Genomic DNA, 23924 nt, shown 5'->3' with positions numbered 1-23924 from the left:
CGTAGATCTGCTATGCTACCCTCCTCATACGATGAAACGGTCCGTATTGTTTCGGTATGCAGAATTGCCACACCGAGGCCAGCAAAACATATCGGATTGCCCCTTCCTCAGGGGGGAATCGCATCAATAGCGAACAAAGCGATGGCAGCAGTGACTGGAAATTATGTGCCTCGGTGGTCGAGACGTCTAAAAGGTCCTCGGCCCGTTTGTGCATGATGTGACTGTATCGAAGCGAGAAGCTTCGTGGTTGAGGGCGGTCGAATGGTCGCCGGGCTCGCGGCATTGAAGCCAAACAATTGGTCACGCCTCACCGTGTTGCGCATCCAAACCGCTTCCGACAGTTCTAAGTCGGCCAGTGCCGTTTGTCTAAGGGCCCCCGAGCGAGCACTGGCGTGCTCTCCATGGGCATATGGGTGAGGCCGGGGGTGAGGCCGAGCGTTCGAAGGTGACGGCCATTGAACTCCAAGGTTGAAGCTCAGGCGTCTCTTCAGGGGCTTCCTGTGTAGTTTGGTCTGGCCGCTTCTCCGGGAATCTCCGTGTCATCATCTACTGACGGCCGCCCTCCGGCTTCGCAATCCTGCGGAGACTGCTCGTCATCAACATTGTCCTCCTCATCAGATTCCGGATCTCGGGTGAGTAAGAGATCCTCGCTTCCTTGCCACTGCGACGGCATGGGCGGAAGCTCGTCGTCATCATCCCAGCCGTAGTCTTCGTCTTCGCTGTCCGCAATCTCGAAGTTGGTGTCTCCGATTTTACGCTTCCGCGCCGGCGTAGATGTGAACGTCATCGACTGTCGGGTGTGGTCACAATCTAAAGAAATCAAGCCGGTCTGTGTTGGTCAGCACAGAGGAAAACAAAGAGCAGCTACAGCACTCACCTGATCCACTTGGAAGGCGCAGACGCTCTTGAGCAAGGCGCCCACCTCCTTTCCGTTGAGCTTCTGGATAGCTACAAAGCGCAACCCGCGGGTTTTTGAGCCATCCAGGAGCCAGTCGCGGAACAGGACGAGCCTGGTCGATAGTCCCTGTTCCCAGACGCTCGCGTTGATGGCCGGGACCAGGGTAGCACCGCGTTCAGCCTGCATCTTGGTGGCACACTGCGTGAGGACCAAAATGGCCAGGTTTCGCGTTGCCGCCAGCTTCTGAAGGCTGCTGATGATGTACTGGAGAACCTGTAACCGCCGGGCCGAGGAAGAAGGCTCTTTTTATGCGCTCAGGTTAGCTTCCGAGTCCTCAGATCAAATGGACGGACTGTAGCAGACCTTTTCTGCCGTTTGCGTCCCTGGTCGGGCGCGCTTCGGGAAGCTTTGGGAAGGCATGGTTGACCAAGGCAGAGAGAGAGTCGACGACTACGAGCGATGTCCCTTGCGGTATGCAAGACGCGGTTGGCCTGCACAGCAGTGCAATCAGATGTGGCAAGGTCGGGCATGTGTAGTGGATGAAGCCGTCTAAGCGACTGGGATCCGCATCTTTGCCTTCACCGGTCGCCCTGCCGACCACGGCACGCAGGCGCCCAAGCGGCACACGATGGAATCCGTCTGGACAAAGAAAGGGTAAGCGACACCTCTCGGGTAATCGATGAAAGAAAGGCGGGCAAAACAGACCTACCCAGACAACTCGGTGGCGTTTCTCAAGACAGTGGGCAGCGACCTGGAGTCTAGCATCACTTAGTAGCAGCACGGGACGCCATGAACCCTGAGAGTGCTCGACCCATACCCGAACGCTGTCTTTCCCGCTCCTGGGGGGCCCCATACTTCCGTCACATTGCCCTTCTGGATCCCACTTTGTTCGACACTATCTAGTCGGGGACTGAGCGAAGCATCGAGGGCTGCGAGCCCGGTTGGAATGAAGTTGGTCGTATTCCCCTCCAAGTCTTGCAGAGCCTGTGCGGCCGACACGGTTGGGAGACGGTCTTGGCCGACGTGTCAGTCGTTCGTTCCTTCGAGGGAGCGGTGACAGTGTCCCCAAATGTCGGAAAAACACTGAGGGCAGAAAATGGGACATACGCGTTGAGGGCAGGTCAAAACTCGAGACGTCGTGGCCGTGGATCGTGTAATAATCCATCATGCTTAGCTTTGTGATACGTCCGAGTGAACCAGACACTGGACGATTTCCGGGATTTCAGGTCACAAAGGAGACAGCGGTCTGTTTTTGAGTTCTGACCGCAGCTGATTCCGAAATCGATCACGACGGATACGCCTCAATCCTGCCTCGAGCGGAAACAGCCTTCGGGTTACATAATCATCTTCAGCAGGTCGGAAAAGAGACTGGGTTAGGGTTCCCCCCCTTTTTCCGGCCCTGGTTTCATCGACCGCGGACTAACTACGGAGGATGTGGAACGAGGCAAAAAGGCGAACCGTGCATGTGCAAAAGAAAATGACAACATGCGGTTTGTGTGGATCGAACACACGACCTTCAGATTGAATTCCTGAAGTTTGACTTCAGTCTGACGCTCTCCCAACTGAGCTAAACCCGCTTGTTGTTGGCGGCAACCGTCGAAAAAGTTCTATAATAACTACCCAACCCAGCTTTCCGAAACCCTTGCCCCCTTGTTGCCTTTCACGCACAACTTCAGCCTTCAGCATGACGCAACTCCAACAACACCATCGTAGGGCTAGCATGTGATCACTGAGAGTTGAATGGGCATAGGAACTCTCAAGGTAACATGACTTTTAGCAGATGGTCCTTCACAGTTTGTATTACAGCCTGGTTCTTCCTGTTACCGCATTCCATCTATCCCGCCCCTATGAAAGCTGGACCCCAATTTTAAGGGGGGTTACGGAGTATCTCGCTGGAAAAAGCTAGTTAGGGATGGACGAAACATTGCGATCCTCATCAGGGTGAGACCACGTGAATCACGTCAATACTACGAAGCAAACTATACTCGTTGTTGATCGTCCTCGAGCCCTCGTCATAGCGGTCGCCTGGCGAGGGCGAACATCAACCCCCCCAGAACCTACCCCAGCCTTATCTCCATTCCAACACACGCTTCCCCAGACGCATCCCCGGCAAGATCCCATCTCGGGGCCAAAAAAGGCAGGCTGGCGGCGTTCACATGCAAAACTTTGCTCGACCCATTCCCAAAACAGCAGCAAGAAGGAAAAGAGGATGACGCTGATAACCGGCATGTTTGGCTGTCTCCGGGAGCCGGGTTACATGCCGGGCCCGAGATCTACGGCTTCCTTGCTCTGCCGAGGGCAAAATCCCTTCTCCGGGTGTGGGGATGGGATCTCCTAACTGGCTACGCGGAGGATGTAGCAAGCACACTAGTGTAAAACACGAGTGTATCCGTACCTTACTATACACTACAATTACAAAATACGGCGCATGGTACAGGTACCGTACGACAGTACATACATGTGCCAACACTACGGACGTACTTCCGCCGGCAGTAATCTCGCCTCGGACCACCCCGTTGTTTGCTTCCTCCACTCTCGCAGAGGGCGGGCGGAAAGCATAGTTAAAGACGCGGCGGTTTCGCTGCAAGGGCGGTGGGGTCTCGGTGCCGCGGCCTTGGCACCCGTTGTGCACTCTTTCGTGCCTGAAAAAGGCAAGTCCATGGGATGAGGAGCCTCATCGCCACAGCTTGTATTGGCAGCACGGGGCAAGCGCGGAGATTAGCGACTGACGGAGTGCACACTTCTCCAGCTTCCTCCGACTGGAGAAGAAAAAGGGGTTTTCCTTTCTCCCCTGTATGTACACTACACTACGCTGTCGCCCTGTCCATCCACTCTGCATTTGGATCTCCCCCATGTGATCGCAGGGGTCCTAGCTGGTTCGTTGGCGCATGCCAATCTCGGGATCGAGCCGAGAAAAGCTGGGGAGGTTCAAACGGGGGCGTGGGGGGTTCCGTTGTTCTCGACCGCTTTCTCCGTGTGGCCACGCAGCGTTTTCTTCTTCTTGCTGCTTCCCAATAGAGCCTGTCAAAAGCGGACCTTGAGAAATTTTCTCGGATTGACGTATGCCAGCCCATCGGGAACTTTCGGCATCTCCGAACACGAAGCCGATTTTTTCCTTCTCAACTTGCAGTATGAGGTAACTGCCCACTGTTGACCAGAGTTGAATAAGCGACTCCAGAACAGTGGTTTGACCGCTGTGATGTGCGCGCATCCGTTGGAGCGGCTTGTTTCTCGATTGGGGCCCCACAAACAGCTCGACACCTTGGCTGTCAACTTGCCCAGAAACCGAGCTGTGCAGGGCTCTCTGATTGCTGCGCTACGGCAGCCAGGGGAAGAGGTGCGCGCTGCGGAGCCGCCGGATAATTACGATTTTTGAGGCGGGCGATCGACCTCCGTGCAGCTAGCCGCGCCAAGTTAGAGCGTGAAGTGGACTGCGTCCACAGCAGGGCGATAGGGCACTATTGAGTTTAACCCGTGTAGTGCGCGTCTGTGTTGAGGAAAGCCTCAGGGCGTTCAGCTTTGGGGGCGTCATGATCGTCGTTCAATTGAGTTGTCAATGTGGTCGAGCGACGTGTATGCCGTTCCTCTCTCGTTTGCTCTCAATTTTCGCATTGCTGTGGCGGATACACTGCTCGGTCGTTCTGTGGACCGCGGCACTTGCCGGGTTCTCGAACCACTGAGAAATGACTCGCCACCTGATTGCGGTGGATTTTGTGGCCTCGGGCTTCGGACAAGCTCGGCGAGAGGCCGAAACATTCAAAGAAAAAATCGTATGTTTTGAGTATTGCGCGAAGGCCAAGGATTGTTGCCTTATGCTTCCTGCCTGTGCCCGTGCCCTGTGCCTGCGCATTGTGCGGATACATCAATGGCATCATCCGAACGAGGTTGGCTCGGCTCCCCCCACGTGCTGGAAACCACGGCTTGGGGGCGGTCTTCGAAGCTCTTCGCTTCCCCGGATCTCAGAACCTTAGCCCCGTTATCAGACAGACAGACAGCACGGGGAACTCGCGCTTGTTTCTGACTCAGCCGGGTTGGCGGCAGGCAAGCTTTTCTGCAGGGCACGAGCGTTGGCTCTTCGGCCCGGTTCCGGCGTGTCCCTCCTGCCCCGTGGAGAAGTGAGACAGGATTTCCAGGTTTCTGTCAGAGCAAACGCGCATGCACCTTGCTGGTTCAAAGACGCTTTCATCACAGTTCTTTCAAGCGCCAAGGATGAAAAAATAGCATTATCGCCTGTCGGGACGAGGCTTATTGCACCATGCTGGCGGCATGTTGCGACTCCCAAACCCCGCCTCGGAGCCTGCTGAGACAAGGGAGCCTACTCGGACGAGTGGATGATGTTGTTGGGCCGAGCGCGAAACCCGTTCTAGTGTAGTGCAGCGGCTCCGTGCAAAGCACCCAGTTTTCAGGAGGCGAAGGCGTGATGCATCCGTGGGCCCTGATACGGCGATAAAGCTCTCGGTACGACTCCGAAACCCCCACGCAAGGAGCTATCTGTCTGGAACTGTGGGTTAAGCGATGGGACGCACCCATGGTTGAAATCGAATCGTTAGGTATTTATGCACGTACAGTACATACCACGGGCACAAGGTTCCTGAATTACCCATGGGGATTCGTCGCGTCTTCGGCAAGCTTCATAACACTGGGATCCCAGCTGCATCCAACTAGTGATATTGTTATATGGCAGCGAGGTGATGCGCCACGCTTATCTCCCTCCATTCCCAGGGTTCACCTAGCGGCCGAGATTGGATGACTACCCCGGATTTGGGATTCTCCATGGTGCGTCGCAATCTCCCAGCCAAGACAACGGCTGCACTCAACATCTCGTGGAGAAGCGTTTGGCCTGCTGTCCGCTAGTAAATAAATACTCTACAGTACGCCCAGCTGCTGGCGCAAAAAGCCCGTTACTGACCTTGGTCTGCCTCGAGACGGCTGTGTGACGGACGGCTAGGATTGAGGACGCATCGTCATAGCTAACCCTTAACTACGCCTATGATGTCTGCCGCGCCAGGGTCCGGACCGACGGGTTCTCGACAACGGCCGAGTGGTCTGGGTCTCCCCGCACTCCACTGATTGCGTCGTTGACCCTTATCTCAACGCTGCACATCCCCCTCGGTGATTTCAGGAAAGGGGCGACTCGGCGGCACAGGCCCTATCTACGTATCGTTCCTTGGACCCGACCTCGGCTTGAGCAGCTTCGTTTTAGTTTGCATAATCTGCTTGCCCAAAAAGCGAACACTCGAGATTCTGTGTCTAGTGTATGCGGGTTCGGCCGAGGAAAGCCCAGGATTCCGACCCTGGGCTACGCCGGAGTATCGCTCGGCGATGGCAGGCTTGTGGAAATTTGTGAAGCCGGGATGCCTCGTCGAGATTTTCGGGTGAGAGATTTGTAATTACGAACGTAGTTACACCATAACGTTCTCCCCAGATATACTGTAGTATTTTTCTTTTCTTCCCAAGTAGTCGCCACCGCTAGATTACCGCCAGATGCGCCGCGCAACCCGCTGACCACCAGTGCACTGTTTTCTTTGCTCTAGCACTTGGCAAGACATCGAGAAAGAGGAGGCATTGAGAATGGAAATCGTCACATGTCGTGAAAGGCCAAGGCGCATTTGAGCCCAATCATTTGTGGACAACGGACAGCTCAGCCTCCGCACACACCGCCCCAGATTGCGCAAAGTGATTTCTGGGGGAGGCGGGAGATAGCGTCATCTTCAGCAGCAGAATCTGCTCCACAGACTCGGTGAACAGGATGTACATCGCATTTACCTTCCGAATGCGTAGTCTCTAGCCAGCTGGTAAGGCGCCAACTCCTAGGGACAAAGGGAAAAAAAGGAAAGAAAGAGAGAGAGGACTTGCTAATGCCTATCGACAAATTGGCAGCGATTCACAAGGGCAGCAGCTTAGTTACAAGTCGTTAGGACGCGCCCTAACGTTATGCTGAGCACATGCAAACGTACTGCCTTTATTTTATGTGTATGCACAATCCATACATAAGGTGCTTACGTTGTAGCAGTAGGTATGTACTGTACATACGAAATACAAGTCCGCAAAAGAACTTCCTTGGTAGGGTTCGGCTAAGGCGCTTGCGGGCAGATTGGTCCAGTGAGACTCCCAAGTAGTTCCAAGACAGCTGAGACTGGCCAACAGATGATGCTGTCCTCTGATCGCCGCCCTTTCATCCCCTCCGCCGAGCCTGCTACGCGATTTCGGGCAACCACGGTCAGAGAGGGCGGTGGCCTCCAAGCCTAGATCATCTTTCTCACCCCACGCTTGGCTTTCCTCAACTTTACTCATCATTCCCGTGTCCCATCACCCCACCCATTTCTGCCCTACACTACACCACCTGAGTGTACGGTACAACACTGCCGTACTTAACCGTAGGTACCTGGCAACAACTTGTGCACACCCCGTCACGGCAGGCCTTCTCATTACGACGCTGCAAGATGATTGCGATAAAGAACCTCACGCAATCGCCAAGCGTGCCGCTTCCGCCTTGACAAGTCACACACCGGTCAAGTTTGATGGAGGGCAGCGGGGCTGCAGCGGGTGCAGGGCGGAAGGTTCTAGGCAAGTTGGGTGAGATACAGTACCTCTGCACAACCATCCATTTGGTGGTACTCCGGACATACCGCGTATCGTAACCGGGGTAAGGTACTCTGTAAGTTACGGTACCTCTGGAGCCGGTGCCGCACCCCACTATTTTTTTTCTTTTTCCCCGAGATCCCCCCTGGCATCAGACCCTCCTGGTCCCCCCCCCTGTTCCCTCCTCACTGAATCGCTGCGTTCCCGAGCCCACCTAAGCCCCCGCTGTTCCCACACCACATGCCAGCACACCACACGCCCCTCCCCCTATGTCAGCCCGCCCGCGTCATTTAAAACGAGTGCCGCATCCCCCCAAGCAAACTCGCCCAACTTTTGTTACTTCCCCATGCCACTTTGAGTTTCCCCAACATCAGCACCCCAGACCCCAGATAACAAAGTCAAAATAAAGGTTCCCATTGTCTCCCGACACAGCTCAACACGCTGTGTCAGACGAGCAACCACCAAACACATATCGCTTCGATACTCGACCAAGAACGACGTGCCTGACATCAGTACCCCTCGTCCCACACTCGAAGTTGGGCGGCTTGTTGTTTTTCTCCGGTTGCGTGCTCCGCGTGCAACCAAGTTGAAAGAGTCCGGGAACAACATCAGGCTGAGATCTGGTGTTGGAGCAACTCCGCTTGGGAGGGTGGACATATGCAACGCGCAAAGTCTGCAGTGGACTTCTCCAGCCTGCTGAACCCAGAGGTTTCGGCGGAAAGGGAGCAGACTCCAACGCAGCAACAGCAGAAGCAGCAAGAACAACAAGCCGAAGGAGGAAACATGGCGGCCGTTGGCCTCATTCGCCCCAACGGGCCACTGCCGGCTGGTGCACCAGCCGCCGAGCAGCCGACCGAACTTCCCCGTCCCTACAAGTGCACCATGTGCGACAAGGCCTTCCACAGGCTGGAGCACCAGACCCGACACATCCGCACCCACACCGGCGAGAAGCCGCACGCCTGCCAGTTCCCCGGGTGTAGCAAACGCTTCTCGAGGTCCGACGAGCTCACCCGGCACTCGAGGATACACAACAATCCCAACTCGCGGAGAGGAAACAAGGGCCATCATCAGCACGCCGCCATGATCCAGAGGATGCAGCACGACGCCATGGCACCGCCACCGGGGCCCAAGATGATCCGCTCGGCGCCCCCCACGGCATTGTCTTCACCCAACGTGTCGCCTCCTCACTACAGCTCCTATCCCATGAATCTTCCCCCGCCGCTCAGTCTCGGCCCGTACAACCGCGGTGCCTTGAGCAGCCAGAGTGGTTCGGATGTGGCAATGTTGGCGAGGACGGCCGACCGGGACACCACCCCGAGTCAGTCTCATTACCCGCCGTCGAGACAGCACCCGTACTACGGCGGGTCGCTCCACTCGTCGCGGAACCCGCTGCCCGGTCTGGGCGCCTACCACATGTCGCGGTCGCACTCGAACGATGACCACGACGACCACTATGCGCAAAGTTACAGGCAGCCGAAGAGGTCGAGGCCCAACTCCCCCAACTCGACGGCTCCTTCCTCTCCTACCTTTTCCCACAACTCGTTGTCCCCGACGCCGGACCACACCCCACTCGCCACGCCCGCTCACTCGCCCCGCCTCAGGCCCTACAGCGGCATCGAGCTCCCACCTTTCCGAAACTTAAGCCTGCATCACACACCGGCGTTGGCCCCGCTTGAGCCGGCGCCCGAGGGACTTGCCCCGCCTCTTGTGCCCGCACCTAGGAGTAAGGGCGTTTCCCTGACCGACATCATGAGCCGGCCCGACGGCAACCAACGGAAGTTGCCTGTGCCAAAAGTCGCGGTCCACGACTTGCTTGGCCCGTCAGACGGGTTTTCCGCCAGCGGCAGGAGTAGTTCATCCAACAGTCTCTCGGGCATGGATCTCTATGACAAGTTGTGATTTTTGACAGAGAAGCACGACGGTTAAACACGTGCCACTCGATTCAGCCACACTTGAATACCGGCAGCCTCCGACGACATGACTGATGACGATTTTGGGCACACTATAGAGGATATATATATATATCACTACTACCTGGGCGTTTGGTTGTTTTCCCCCCTCGGTCTACGTTGGTTCTGGACACAGCGGCACTCAGCTCTCTTAATACTGGTTTGGAAATCGTGGAATTACACAGCAAAGCGGGTGACAAATTCATGGGGATCTGGGCAAGATAGACCTTCACACCACTTCATCTCTTTTCTTTGTTGTTGTGTTGGGCTCATAGAGTTGGCTTTTTGACTTCCTCCAAATGTGGAGCAACGAAAGATACTTTGTTCCTTGTGTATCTGGTGGGGTGTTTCGGACGGCGACGGGGGTCGGGGGCTGGGCTTTTGAGAAATGCCGCGACAATCGAATTCGAATTACCTGTGTTGCGGCGGGAACAGCGAGGCAGTAGACCACTGCCGGATTCGTGGGGGACAGCGAAGGTGACACGACTTTGGCATTCTTCTCATGTGCATTTTCGGCCACCCATTTCGTGATCTTGCGCGAGTTACTGGGATAACAAATGACATATTGGGTATCCATGTCAACACTGGTCTTCGCGTAAGGCTGCGGACTTGGGACTTCTCTGCATTGGTGACAACGAACAAATCTCAAGATTATCGGACCCCATACGTGTGCCACTCCTGACCTCTCGTATTTCCGAACTAACTTTCAGGCTACCCCAGCAAGAGACCACTCTTGATCTCCACGTTTCGGCAGGGCGGCCTCATTGGAGCTGAGCCGCGGGGAAGCAAGGAGGATTTACACGGGGGCTGCTTCCACCCCAACAGGGCGGCGTGGGTTCTTGGTCTGGGGCACAAGCGAGGGGGGCTAGGAGGGAGGAGGGGGGGGGGGGGGAGTGTGTGTGTTCAGGTCCGGAGAACTGCGGACCTACGCCACCTAGTGCGGCCCTTTTTCTTTGTTCCGGCTCCCCGCATGCCCGCTTTCCTATTTTCAGAGTAGGCTCTCTCTCACAAGAGGTATTGCTTATCCTCAGACCGAGTTTTGAGTGTGGCATTTGCTCCCCTCAAATGTCTAAAGGGTAAAGGGGGGGGGACACACGAGGAGGAGGGGGTAATGGGGTGGGGAGGAGAAAAGTGAAGGGACAGCCCTCTTCCGTCATTCCATTTGATTGCCCAGAACTTATCTTGTGGTACGCGTGTCTCTGTCCTCCTTGCACTACTGCGGCAGGGGCGGAATCGCCGTGCGGCGGGTTGCGGGGATGCGACGCTGGCCTTACGTGAACTGGTTATTGCCGGGCCCGGTTGCGTGGAAGACGGTGCTGGGCTGGTGTAGTGTAGGTGGGCTCGGCCGGGGCTGAAGATGGGGTGCCCGCCTACTAGGAGGCATGGAGCGTAACGTTACTGTATACTATGCTCTGTCTAGTGTATACACGTTGACGCGTACAGTAGTGTACATATATACGTACATACATACATGCACTACTCGCGCCAGTCTGCAATCCGCGTGGGTGCGATCCGGTTGGGAGGCTGGTCCGCGCACACGCACCCCAAATTCGGTGTGCGTCGATGGAGGGGTGTGAAGAGAAGGCGGTAAACGAATAATTAAGGCGTGCGTCAGGCAACGGTGGCCCTCGTTCTCCCCTTTCTTTTTCTGTTGTATTTTTCTTTGTCTCCTACTCAAAGAGAAACACGCCTACGGCGCCAGAAATGGCGCGGATGGTGTCAACGATGTGATTACCTAAAGTTAGCGAGAAGAGGAAAGACGCCAGGTGTCACTATGGTGTCACTATCTGGGCAAGCGTGGAGGGGGGGGCCAGCCCACTCTCCTTCCGTCGAGATTCTCTGACTGTAGGAAACGATAACCCCCTCCCCTTCCCCCTCCCCGCCAACGTTGAAAGCGATACCTTCCCCGGCTGCCTGTGGGCTTAACTTTTCCGACACAACAACCCGACAAACCGCGTGGCACAGTCCAAGGCTTTGTCCAGGATGACACGCCAACAGATATCGGGCAACGCGAGCCCCGCGACCTGCCGAAGCGCGTCTTGGCAGTGACGTGTGGGGGAGAGAGGGCTTGGGGATCACATCAGCGCTGGCGCCTGTCCGTTCTTCCTTCGTTCTTCACTTTTCCTTTTTTTCCTCCCCTTTCCCTTCATGTTCGTCTACCAGGTGTGGTGTGACGTGCTTGGGCACGTCAATAACGCCCACACAAAGTCCAGTGCGCTTAGCGTGTGGAGGAAAATCTTCCGACAGATGAAGCCAACTAAGATCCCTGTCTGAAACTCTGGGGTTACGGCGCTTGGACAGGCCTGATCGGCAATAGCGCCGTTTCAATTGCCAAAGCCGGGCTCTGACCTGTCATTTGGCATCGTGGCCGTGAGCTGATTACCAGGCTGAGAGAACATTAATAAGGGCCGGGATATCAGCGCCACGCCCAAGCCAGAGGGAACCCCCAATCTTGGCGAGTCTGCGTCGGTCAGCTGCCCCAGAATGGTCCAGGGCGTCTCGGTATCTGTGGTTTCCGGAAAAAGGTTTTTGATACGTGCAACAGCGACGCCTATCGCGCCTATCCTTCAATGTACGTATGTACTGGCTGGCGGGCAACCTCTGCTCACCGCAACTTCGGGTGACAAAAGAAGGGAGACGGAGTGAGGCGCGATGTCTGGGGGGCTCTGGTTGGAGAGACGGGCTGGGAACGGAACGCCTTGACGCATCCCGGTGGTGATTACCTATCGACGTGTTGACAGATTACATCGATCTTGCCAGCAGTCTGGAGAGCGCTGGTGACCAATGGCCTGCTTCTCAGGCCGTCTTGCTGTTCGAAAGGTTGTGTTTGGGTCGCCTGAAAACTGCACGCCCGTCCGAGAGCTTGCCGTTCTACGGATAGTTACTCCGTACTCCCATGAATCGCAGATACGAGTCGCCTGGAACGGAGCAACACCATGCTGATTGGTTCCAAGAAGTCCTCAGACACGTCTCTGGGTCCCTGAACGCTGTCGAAACAAATGACCCGGGTTTGCTTCCTGACGAACTACACTACACGGGAACCTTGATAGGTAGCAAGGTAAGCCCAGACCCCGACATAAACAGTAGGTAGATGATCGTGGTGGCTTGGATGGCACCCCAAAACGGGATAGTGTCCCCCAGAAGTTGCCCCTGTCTTGAGAAGACCCTTGAATGGCGCAACCAGTTTCCCCGCAACCTCCTGGCCAGGTGCCAAGATGCTGAGACCTCGCTAACGCAAGACTGGAAGGAGGATTTCTTGTTGACATTCCGAGACCTGGGATAAGACGGAGATCTCCCACTTTCGCTCAGATGACAAGAGACACATGAACAGATTGTTCGTAGTGTGGGGTTAATGCTTTGATTAACGCGCTCACCGGAAGCCCGAGCCTAACCGACCTGGTGCAACAGTTGGAAAGCGAAAGGGGAAAAAAAGCAATATCAGAGAGACTGTCATGACGCCCACTCACGATGTTTTCAGTACCGGTACGCTAAATCATCTGGAGTGCTGAGGGGGCTGCCCGGCTGTGTGTTGCCAGTGTCGATCGGAGTGAGATTTCTCCAATGTATCCGTACATAACGATCTCAACAATCCTCGGTGAGAAAAGCGCGACGATAAGCTCTGAGCAAGGTTCCAAGCTTTTTTTTTTTTTTTTTTTTTTTTTTTTTTTTTTTTGCGCTCTGCCGTTGCGGGGTCATACCCCCACGCCCCGCGGACCCCAGATTTGGCGCACTGCAATGCGCACCTGCTGCGGACGGCCAGAGCAAGCGGCCAGGGATCTCCCCACTCAAACCTATCATGCCCTGAATCCATCGATACGAGATGGGAATTCCGGACTGTGACACTCTGGGGTCCTTCGAGACGGACCCATGAGCTAAAAGGCGTCGATAGGAAACCGAACACCGTGACCGGTTCAGGTGCCGTGTTCCCTGAGGATTCTTGGGCGATCACGTTCAACCAGGAGCAGGTGCGATGCTCACATGCGCGCGGGGGTTGAAACTGCGACTCAACCAAAGGAAGCCGGAGTGTTACCTCTCCGCGGAAGGTGCAATGGGGAAAGAATCGTATTCCTCGAAATCCAGAGCGTCGAATAGTCCCGTGCCCTTGTCCTGCTGCACCGTCCTTGGTCACAACAGAACCACCAGCCTCAAACTGTCTCGGCCCTACTCCCGCGTGACTAAGCGGCTTTTCCAAGGGTCGAGAACACTAGTCAGATAACCGACCATTCGAGATCAACATCGACCTCTTCCGTCCTTGCGTCCATCATACTAGCTGGTGTGGCGCACTCTCGGAGCCAAGAGCCGACCGACACCGTTGGATCGCTAGGCCACCGATTCCGTGAATCCCCACAATATGGATTATCATATCGCCACGAAGATAACGCCATACGCCTCTAGGCTAGGCTGGAAAGAGGGTGTCCAGACACTTATTTTGCGGATCAGATAGACTAGGCATTACTCTTCTTACCAAGGCGAATATTGGCTATCCCACCCTTAACTTCAGATCCTTCTGTTCCCTTTGCGCTCGCACGGTGTCTTTGCTCCCTCCGCTTGCTCTGTTTAATGATGGGTCGAGCAATTGAGGTCGCGCGTGGGTGTTGCGCCGCCAAGGTTTTGATATTGATTGTACCAGGAACCTCACACGCGCTGATAAACACTTCTGCAGTCAGGGTATCACTGCCTGTCCCAAGGACAGCGGTTCACATGCTCTAATGCGTAACAAATATGAGTTTATTTCGAATCATGAGGAGACCTTGGCTGCTCATAGCAACATCACGACAACCACTCGATGGGCCAGCCGTCGTGGAACGTTCTGGTTGCTGTTATTAGAATCATCACATCTTTCGGAGAGCAATCCCTTGGCATGTACAGTACCTGAGTATATGCAATACACTATTACTGAGTACCATGCGGGCTACTCAGGGAATTTCGCAAATCCTCCTCGTCCACAAGCACCACTTCTCTTTTTTGTTTCTGCCTGCTGCGTCAGCTGAGGGGCGAAGAATGGCTTACCACATTTGATCCGGTTTTGGTCCATGAGTCTTTCTCAGGTGGCGAAGACAGGATAAACGGCGCAGCCTCCGATCGAGCAGATTCGGCCCTGTCAAGCCCTTCTTCCGGAAGTGCGGGAAGAAACTCCAGGAACGAAAGCTTAGACGAGAACCGGGGAATTCGCAGCGGCGGCTCAATGCACATGCAGACGCCCATTTCTGGGGTGCTCCCCCGCAGTCTAGGGTTTCTCCCCTGCTCAAGTAACTATGTGCCTATCTTGCATAATCTACGGAGTAGTGTAGAATCCTTCGCTCATCAGGGGACAGGGGAAAAACAGCACCAACGGAACCGACCGGGGGGGGGTCAGATCCCTTCCACCACGAGCCTCCGCGGTGTGAACGCAGTGGTTATCTGCCGCGTTTTCTGTTGCGCTTGTCACCCCGATGCTCCAACAGCTTCAGGTGCGGCTCAATTTACGACGCGTGAGGCTAATCTACACTTGCAGCGGAAAGCTGCTGCTAGTCCACTTGAGAAGGGTTTTCCGTCTGAGAGCCCTGAACATCCGGGACCAGTCAGCTCCAGAAATTCCAACCAACCTACTTATCCGTATCCTGTCGCCAAACCAATTGGCTTCCTCGCCCATGATGGCCAGCACGGTTGGTAACCAGAATGCAAGACTACCTAGATAGACAAGAGCCGCTCCGTCTTGGCAGCTAGGGCCCAGGGATCTCTGATCTCTGATATCGCTGCGCGCCGACAACTACAGCGTCGTCTCAGCCATATCCGCCCGCATACGCGAAGGCGGCTCCCGACCCCTTTTAGACGACCTGCAGATACCGGTGAACGGCCCCAACTCCCCTGGACACGGGCCAGCCCGTCCCTTTCTCAACACAACCCACCACCTCCTTGCCTGGCCGCTTCCCCGGATTCTGTCTGTCCCCGAACCCCCGTGTGTCACCAATGCCTTCTCCCTCGGTACCTCACAACTCCCCACAGGTCAGGGGGAGATGTCCAAGAACAGTCCTTCGGAATCCGGATGGTGCGGGAACGGTGGCAAATGGGGAGGAGACAAGGCAATACCATGGTTGGGGACGAGCTTCTGAGTTCCCTTCCGACCGTGGAATCGCGGGCCGGAGAAGGCTTCTACCCTCAAAGTCGCGTTTCTATTGCTCTTGGTTGTATTTTCTTTCTTGCCCCTATCCCTTCGGCATTTGTTCGCTCTTTTCGGTCTCTTGGTCTTGGGATTCGGCTGCACAGAAGGATCGGATTGCCTCCTCGCACCAACACCCCAGCAAGGAGAGAGATGCACTCGCCCAGGAGGGGCAGAAGGCTGTCGGGAGGGAAAATGGGCGCGGAGGGAAGAAGAAGGCCGTCATCAGACTCTGGTTTGAGTGCTGACGGTAGTGGGATGAGCTCCCGTCCCGGCCGCATCGCTCCCGCTCTCGGCTTCATCAGCACTCAATTACCAAGTCACCACACTTGAGAGATGGCGCTCCATGTCGGGCTGTCGGCTCTTTTGGCTCGCGCCGGTCCAAGGAGACGGGCCGGTGGACTGTGCGGTGTGTGTCGGAAGCGGACTCGCCGGTCGGTCCTGGTGGGCAGGCACTACTTTACCACTCCCCGACCGCGGGCTTGCAGGTTGATTTTTTCTCTGGTCATGTGCATGCAGGCAGCTGCCGCGTTTCCCAATCGGCGAATCTCTTTTTTGTCTCCCCATATGGGTGTCATGACGCGGAATGAAGGCGGAGTGGAAGACGTGACGTCTAGGAACACTTGCGGCTCGTTTCTTCAGGGACGGGATTCCCGCGGTCTGTGTGTCCTACACCGAGAGCGGCTCGCCCCCGATGGATATGTTAGGTTGGCCAAGAGGATGTTGCGCTATGCACGGCGCGCCGAAAGGGAGGCTAGATGCAACAGTCGCTTTGGACGTGAGACCGGATCCCCGATACGGATGGCCACAGCTGCAGGATCGAAGGGTAGCTTTGCTGGGAAGAAGAGATTGGGGGGAGAAGGGGGGGTGCTTGCGTATCCAAACGCTATTCGGTTCGATTCAGGAACTCCCTTGTTCCTGTTGTGTTCCCCCGATCGGAAGAAGCACATTTTTCGTACCTATTTTTTACATCCCTCCCACCTCTTTTCCCTTCTATTGCAACCTACAACTCTTCCCGCTGCTGTACTCACCGACGTGGGTTTGCAAGGCTGCTTCCTTCCATCCTGTCCCGTCTCTTACTCCTCGGAGGTTGCATCCTTGTGCCGCGGATAGCAATACGCGGTGGGATGTGGGTAGCACAAGGTCGTGATAACTGTCCAGGACCGACCAGGCACGGTGCAGAAGCAGTAGGCTTCTTTGCGGTGAGCGCTCCTACGTGTCTGATGTTACTTGCATCCGTTACTACCCTCCTGGAGAGATGGAGAGATGGAGAGAAATATGCAGAGGGGTTACTCTTTGGAAGAGGGAACTTGGGTGTTGTCACTGGTACCGTTGATACTTGCATAAAAGTACCAAAATGTTTCGATACAAGCCGGCCGGTTTCGATACAAGCCGGGTGGTTCAACGGAGAGTCGGACGGGATGCCCCTTGAAACTTGGGCATTAAGGCCGAGGAAGTCACTGAGATCCTTCTGAATGGAGGCCCTTCTGTATATCCCGCTGATACGTTTACTTGGCCGGCCTTGAGACCAAAAGAAGGGAGGATTATGGGGGCTGTTCCATGCGGCCTCGGAAAGCAAGGGAGAGATCTCGAGGTAGAGAGAGGCACGACCACACTGGAGTTTTCTGAGGTGACCGGGGAGTGTTTTGCGCTCAAGTGGCAATGCTCTGAGGGGCCGTGTTTACAGGAGCCCAGTGCATCTGCGTTGGAAGAATCTGGGTGCTTGAGAGCCCTGTGTTGTCATCTATGACATTCAACTCTGAGAGAAGTTGCGTGAATTGTATGGCTAATCTTGCCCGTCCTCGTTCGATGGGCACAGTCTCACAAGCGGTGCACAACCCAAACTCGTGCTTTTTTTGTGTCAAAACTCCCCTATTACCTTTGACGTTGGGGCTAAGGCGAGCAACCTGCGTTCCATACGATGTATTCTATATGTCCTGGGAAAAGTCCAACCATTCGCAAATCGGTGCTGTAAGTAAGTATCACTGCTTATTATCACATCCCTCAACCGCCGCAAGGCAGGCTGTCATTTCGAAAACAAGTTAGCCAGACAAATGGAAGCTTGGCTGATAGGTGCGAGGTATCATGATCCGTTCACAAACTTGACTCTGACAGTTGGCCAGGACGGCGTTAATGCCGCCTGGTACCGCTCCTGTGAATGGCTAGCACAGTAGTTGTTAAAGAGACTTGAACTCCATTAGTGATGGTCCAAGAAGGGTCTGCTAAGTCGAGGAGCGGATATATACCGCAGAAGATATGAGACAGAAGCATCCTGAGGTCCGTTACGCACAGCTTACTCACTTATCGTACCGTATAAGTCATGAGTCTCTTCTTTCTCGAGAGTGTTGACTTCGCTCCCGGTTTCCGAGGGTTGGTTTCTTGTAAGTTCACGGTGGTGCAGGAGGAATCTACTATACGTTGAAGTCCAAAAGAGAAAATAAGATGCCTTTCAGACGCTTCTGGAGAGATCTTATTTGATAACAATTACGGTATTGTGTTATATTCCCTCTATACGACAAGGCGGAAGCTAACTGGCAAGCCCCCTGGACTTTGTCACCCGTCTTCTCTCAGAGAAGAGGAGAGCAAAAAATAACAAAATGAAGTGCGGTTTGTGTGGATCGAACACACGACCTTCAGATTGAGTTCCTGAAGTTTTGACTTCAGTCTGACGCTCTCCCAACTGAGCTAAACCCGCTTGTGGATATGGGTATGACTCGTCAACACGCCTGAGGAGGTTGAGCGTCACGAGCGGCAAGGGCAACCGCCACAAGTAATATGTGAGCCACCGGCCGAACCGAACCGACTTTTTGTGTTGAATGGCTTATCTCGCGGCACCTATTTTCTTTCAAAGATTATTTGGATTCAGCCCCAATTCTTACGGTTTGTCAAGGCAGAAGTGTATAGCTGCGGGTATCAATAGGCAGATGTGAAGGACTGGTTGAAGCCGCTGAAATAAGACAAGCTTAAACGCCAACCCCCAAGTGTGTCACAGTACAACGCCCCTGCCTGTCTGGCGATGGACACATTGACGGCTGTACCAAGGCCTCTTGATCTAGCCCGTAGGGAGGATGCTTCTTGCCGTGCTTGCTGAAACACGTTGAGGCCGGCTGTTGGCATGCTTGGAAAAATGATGCTGACGAGCAATGGCAAAGCAATACCGCATGTCTAGGTAGTGTAGTGTAGATGCCCATCACAGATTCTAGCTTTCAAGAGGGAGAAGCGGACTGATATACAAATCCGGGAAGCGGTTTCCGTTCAAGCAGAACCTCAGAACCCAGGTGCAGGAACAAGGTACATACAACGCGATTCTTGACTGCCCGCTTCTGGCAAACCCCTGGTGCTTGCTATCATCGCCGGCGAACCGAGGTCGTGGTTAGGCAGTCAGGCGCCACTCTCCTTTAGGCTCCTCTGCATACCTATCCGAGAGGATATAGAATGTGTACGTCCGTAGGCTTTTCGAAGTGTTCCTGCTCGGGCGACTCCCAAGACAGATGCTGCCAAGGCGCCTGCTGCCATGCTTTCGAGTGAAACACCCTCACTCTTCTCCTTGTTCACATTGACCACGCAACCATGCCAACCGCATCGGAAGGGCCATTAATATATCATCACCCCTTATCGCGCCGAGAGACCGGGAATGAGCAGAGCGGCCGAGTAGCAGATGCGGGGCCCTCAATTAGAAACTCCTGCCGGACGACGGACTCGGAGCTCTCGGGCCCGGCCGCATGCCACGGGGCTTGGCCGGGGAGGTGGGGAGAACCAACGAGTAGCGCGGGGATGCGGCGCCGAAACCGGGATCTGAACCCTGAAAAAAGCACAGGCCATCATTTCACTACCGGGAAGGTTAGCAAAACGCAGTTAAGTTAATGACTCAGATTGGCAAGTTGTCCGATGTTGTGGCCCCAGTCACGTCTTCTCAGGGTTTGGACGCCGACGGCACGCGAGTGCTGCGCGAGCAGAGAGAGGTTCCGAAGTCGACTTGCAAGTCTCTCGGCTCAACACACAACGCTATCAAGTAAAGCATTTGGCTGTGATCTCAAAGTTCAAGCGGGAGGAAAGACTATAAAAAAGGGGGAAGGGAGAGAGAAGTCGAAAATTAGTGTAAACATCCGGTGAGACCTGCAGCTGGCCAGATTCCTTGGTTCTTTGTCGATCTCGCATGCGATCATTGTTATTGGTGCTTGGCTCATTTCGCAGATGTTACCCTGACAGAATGCGGACAGCTGCCAAGAGGTGCCAGCATCACCTTAACGGTAAGCTTACCGAGGATGGATTCCCAAACCGTTCAGCGAGGCAGCGCCATCCTTGCGCAAAACGTTGGATGTATGTACATGCTCAACCAAGAGAGCTCATTAGTGTACACAGAGTATGTAATTTTTCAGCTTAGGTTTTCGAGTATCGCAAAGGTGCGCCGCAGATTTTTCAGCATTGGTTGTAGCAGTGGAATGAGCCGAATATCCAAGTATGACACAGTTGAAACGATTGAGACAATTGGACCGCTGGCAAACTGGATGAACAGGGCGCGTTGCGATGAGATCTGCCATGATTGGTGTTCCTGGATTGCCAAGGCACGATGCAAGGAGCAGCTGCCATTCATCAGGGCAGGCAGGGGTGCCGGCATTAACTACCTACTCCGTACATAGTAAATTAAAGGAGATGCGATGAGTGGTTGCTTGGCGCCCCATACGCGCTCCAGGGACTTCCCCAAGTTGCTCCAGGGTAACCCAAAGAGGGACTGGCGCGCGCCCCCAGACAGTTGCCGCCCAATTTCACGCTTACCGCCGCCCGCTCTCATTTCTCTCGCTCACCCTCATCTTGTCAGTCCATCCCACCCGCTCCTTTCGCACAAAGAAACAGTCATTCACTGTTGAAGAGTCTTGCACTCGATCCATTCGTTTTCGTTTCCAAACACTTTCTTTCAGCGCCTACCGCCTCGGCTGCCCCTACGATCCTTTTTCCCTCCAAAAGTAGCCCGACCAAAGCCCGCGCCAGTCTTCCGCTTCACACGTCTCCGTTTCACCGCCACGATGCTCGTCAAGTCGATCGCCGCCTTTGCGGCATTCGCTCTTGCCGCCAATGTCGCCGCCGAGCCGATGCCTTACAAGCCGACGTTGATGAGGACCTCGACTCGCGCCCTCTTCGGCATCGCCCGCCGCCAAGATGATTCGGGTTACCAGCCGGAGCCGGTCGAGTGCAACAACGGCGACACCTGCGCCGCGGCGTGCGGTGCCGGTTACGAAACATGCGTCTCCAACGACGATCTTACCCACTGCTACAACCCGACGGTCGGGGAGATTTGCTGCCCTAACCAGTCCGGCGGTACGTGGTGAATATCGGTTGCGTGTTAACGATGGCCGTCTGATGCTGACCCATTCTCCCCTAGGCTCTTGCGAGAAGGGATACTACTGCACCGCCGACAAGAAGGGCGAGACTTGGTGCTGCCCCGAGGGGATGGACTTGGAAGCGTGCGCCGCCGCGTACGGCTTGCCGGGCGGTCTGGTCTCGCAGACCCCTCCCCCCGCCAGCTCGACCTCGACCTCGACCTCGACTTCGACCTCGACGAGCTCGACCTCGACGTCGAGCACCACCACCACCAAGCCGTCCACCACGTCCTCCTCCAGCCACTCGACCTCCGCCTCTCGGAACTCCACCTCGTTCGTCGTCCCTTCTACCACCATCATCCCCACGTTCGTGCCCAGCTCGAACCCTATCCAGATCAACTCGACCTCCATCTCGACCGTCTCGCCTCCCCAGCCGACCCAGACCAAGATTGACGAGGGCGCCGGCAGCGTTGTCGCTCCCGCGACCGCCCTCGTCTTGTTGGCGGCCGGCATTGCTGCCCTTCTCTAAGCCCATGAACCGGCTCCGTCCATCGACATGGATACAGTCGGTAGCTAAGTCCGGGGACACTGCTTGATGAGATAACGAGACACGACAAGACAGAGGCACTACTTAAATTCATCATCTCTAATTTTTGTGCATGGCTTGGGATGTCCGTGTCCTCGGACAGTGGCTAGAGGCATGCAGGGGAATGCAGAGACGGGAGAGAAGGGAGGGGGAACGGGAGGGGGCGGGGAAGGTTACTTGGGCATCCGGATGAGATCTTTTTTAATTTCGCCGGAATTGGGGCGGTTCTGTTGGGCGCGTTTTTGCTCTTGCGGTGTGCATATGACGGGCTGTTGATCTCCTTCTACTTTGATACTCTGCCGGGGCCAGCCTCGGGCTTTTGTGCTTTGCTAATTGTGCGGTCTGTACATACGGAAGTTTGTGTGTGCCATGTTTCTCCCCGAGTCGAAGACGCGAATGTGCCGGTTTTGTACAACCCTTTGGGCGCCCTTGTGTTGCTTGCCGGGTCATGAGGTATGCCAAGGGGATATTTGGCGAGCGAGACGGGGATGCAGTTGCCGATACACTACACTACACTACACTACGCGGCTTGGGCACGATGTCGGTGGCGATTCAGCATTGACCTATGTAATGTCATGTGGTATTTTCATGCCAACATCGGCAAGGAAGCCGACGCGACGATAGGTCAACCACGTGGGAGCCCTGCACACGATATTATCAAGGGGTCCAGCCCGGAAAGGATGAGTCTGCCTTGGAGGATTTCCCCCTTGTGGAGCAAGAAGACCTTTCCTTACTGCGTACGGAGTACATAGCTCGTCTTGGCTGGCGCGTTAGTTCGAGGGGACGAGCAGGAGAGGCAACCAGGGGGGAATTCTATCCATTCGAGAATTGTTTGGTTCGGCAACTAGTTGCTCGTTGTGACGGACAGCTCAGACGAGTCCAAGCCACTCAAGGAGACCTGCTTCCACTATCGGCTATCGCCTACCACTGCCCTGCTTGATACACTTAGGATCTAGCTGCCCACCACCTCCCCGACACCCACCCACACCTCCTTATCGCCCCAGCTCTCTTGACGTAACGGACTGAAGGGTATTGTGCGATCAAGAATCACGAGTAACAGGACACACCGCCGTTGGCGAAGCAGGAGGGTTTCACCGAGTGGTGGCTGTTAGTTTGGCCGAGTGTTTGTTGCTACGGCGATTGTTCAGGCTTCACGACCCAATGGTTCTCCCTCAACACTGCTTCCGACTTCTCTATAAGCTGTGCCATCGAAACCAAGATAGGGCATGGTGGCCGCCGTACATGTAAGGTGAGCATCGAGGCCGAAGTTCTTCCCTTGCTACGGTTTACAAAACCCCACAGCGACCCCTTTGGCTTCAGATACCAAAACGTCTCTTCATTGTTCTGGAAATTAACTAATCCTTACCGAGTACTGTTGGTAAAAGGCGTGAATGGTGCAACAACCGCCCTCTCAGATATGGGGAACCCTGCAAATGCATTCGCAACAACAGGACATGGTTTCGTGGTGTAGTTGGTTATCACGTCAGTCTAACACACTGAAGGTCTCCAGTTCGAACCTGGACGAAATCATTAGCCTTTCCTTTTGCTTCAAACAAACCGTTCTTTTTCTTGTTTCTTTATTTCTCGTAGCAGTTGGTGTAATATACCAGCAGCGTGGTTGTCATGCCGATCCCTTGTCTTGGTCTCGGCGATGGTCGATGATCTCCCACGCATCCGGGCACCGGGACCAAGCCCAGGCTTAGTGTAGATCTCCCCACCGGATGCTATTGTGTGTTGTAGTACGGAGTATTGTATGCCGGCACTTCTTTACAACGAATCAAAGGAAGGGGATGCATGCAAACATGATCTGGGCATGCTGTTGAGCCACCGACAAAACAAAGACAGTAGAATAGCCTGGGAAACTGCAGGGTCTTGTTGAAGAGAAAGCAGGAGCAGAACCGTTTCTTCACTAGTGGCTGTAGCGCCCTCGCTTCCTTCCCGAAGTTGTTCTGGGAGGTGGAGCACACGAGATCTCCGCAACAATCTGGCAGTCATTTTCCAGGTTCCAGGCTTGTGATCGGCGTCCATGTTTGCATGCCGGTGCCTGAGGAAGAAGATGCCTAACGGCTACCTTTCCCGTATCGAGCATGTCTTAGAACGGTGTGCCTGAGAATTGATAGTTCCTTTTGTGCTATTCTTGTCGTCGCTCCAAGCGTCAGGGCGCACTGTGCATCCCTCACGCAGGGCTTTTCATTTCGGAACGGGCGTGCGGGCAATGCTTGGGGCTGACCGCCCATTGGAGAAGTTTGCGTGTCCGCTTCAGCACTAATAAGAGAGAAACCAGGAGGTTGTTACTCTGGTATGCGGGCATAATGCTGCCAGGACAATAGTGTCTGCTAGGTCTCTCGAGTCATTGACTGCGGAAGCACGAATATGTGGGGTTGGGAGAGTTGGGAAATACACTAGAAGGTAGCCATTGGCGAGTGGGAACATCTTCAACGCTCCCCCCCCA

The 23924-nt window shown here is 54.9% G+C and overlaps 3 protein-coding genes and 3 non-coding genes across 6 annotated transcripts; 3 read left to right on the top strand and 3 right to left on the bottom strand.

The window, feature by feature from the left end:
• Positions 1 to 385: 385 nt before the first annotated feature.
• Positions 386 to 2183, bottom strand: MYCTH_2310088 (uncharacterized protein). The gene is made up of 6 exons (XM_003665844.1): positions 2006 to 2183; positions 1716 to 1911; positions 1604 to 1656; positions 1262 to 1537; positions 878 to 1200; positions 386 to 829 (listed from the first exon to the last, which is right to left on the bottom strand). The coding sequence occupies exons 1-6, from the start codon at positions 2061 to 2063 to the stop codon at positions 488 to 490; spliced, it is 1248 nt and encodes a 415-aa protein (XP_003665892.1). The 5' UTR covers positions 2064 to 2183; the 3' UTR covers positions 386 to 487.
• A 201-nt stretch (positions 2184 to 2384) lies between these two features.
• On the bottom strand, positions 2385 to 2475 carry MYCTH_t166. The gene has a single exon. It is a non-coding gene; the product is annotated as a tRNA-Phe (tRNA).
• A 5513-nt stretch (positions 2476 to 7988) lies between these two features.
• MYCTH_2310085 (uncharacterized protein) lies at positions 7989 to 9519 on the top strand. The gene has a single exon (XM_003665843.1). It carries the CDS (start codon positions 8138 to 8140, stop codon positions 9377 to 9379), a length of 1242 nt encoding a protein of 413 aa, XP_003665891.1. The 5' UTR covers positions 7989 to 8137; the 3' UTR covers positions 9380 to 9519.
• An 8652-nt stretch (positions 9520 to 18171) lies between these two features.
• MYCTH_t165 lies at positions 18172 to 18263 on the bottom strand. The gene has a single exon. It is a non-coding gene; the product is annotated as a tRNA-Phe (tRNA).
• Positions 18264 to 20227: 1964 nt separating this feature from the next.
• MYCTH_2310081 (uncharacterized protein) lies at positions 20228 to 21674 on the top strand. The gene is made up of 2 exons (XM_003665842.1): positions 20228 to 20884; positions 20949 to 21674. The coding sequence occupies exons 1-2, from the start codon at positions 20593 to 20595 to the stop codon at positions 21413 to 21415; spliced, it is 759 nt and encodes a 252-aa protein (XP_003665890.1). The 5' UTR covers positions 20228 to 20592; the 3' UTR covers positions 21416 to 21674.
• A 1254-nt stretch (positions 21675 to 22928) lies between these two features.
• Positions 22929 to 23002, top strand: MYCTH_t179. Its single transcript has one exon. It is a non-coding gene; the product is annotated as a tRNA-Val (tRNA).
• The last annotated feature ends 922 nt before the right edge of the window (positions 23003 to 23924 follow it).

This window comes from Thermothelomyces thermophilus, chromosome 6 (genome assembly GCF_000226095.1).
Source record: "Thermothelomyces thermophilus ATCC 42464 chromosome 6, complete sequence".
Lineage (NCBI taxonomy): Eukaryota > Fungi > Ascomycota > Sordariomycetes > Sordariales > Chaetomiaceae > Thermothelomyces > Thermothelomyces thermophilus.
This window is presented reverse-complemented; position numbering and strand designations above follow the sequence as displayed.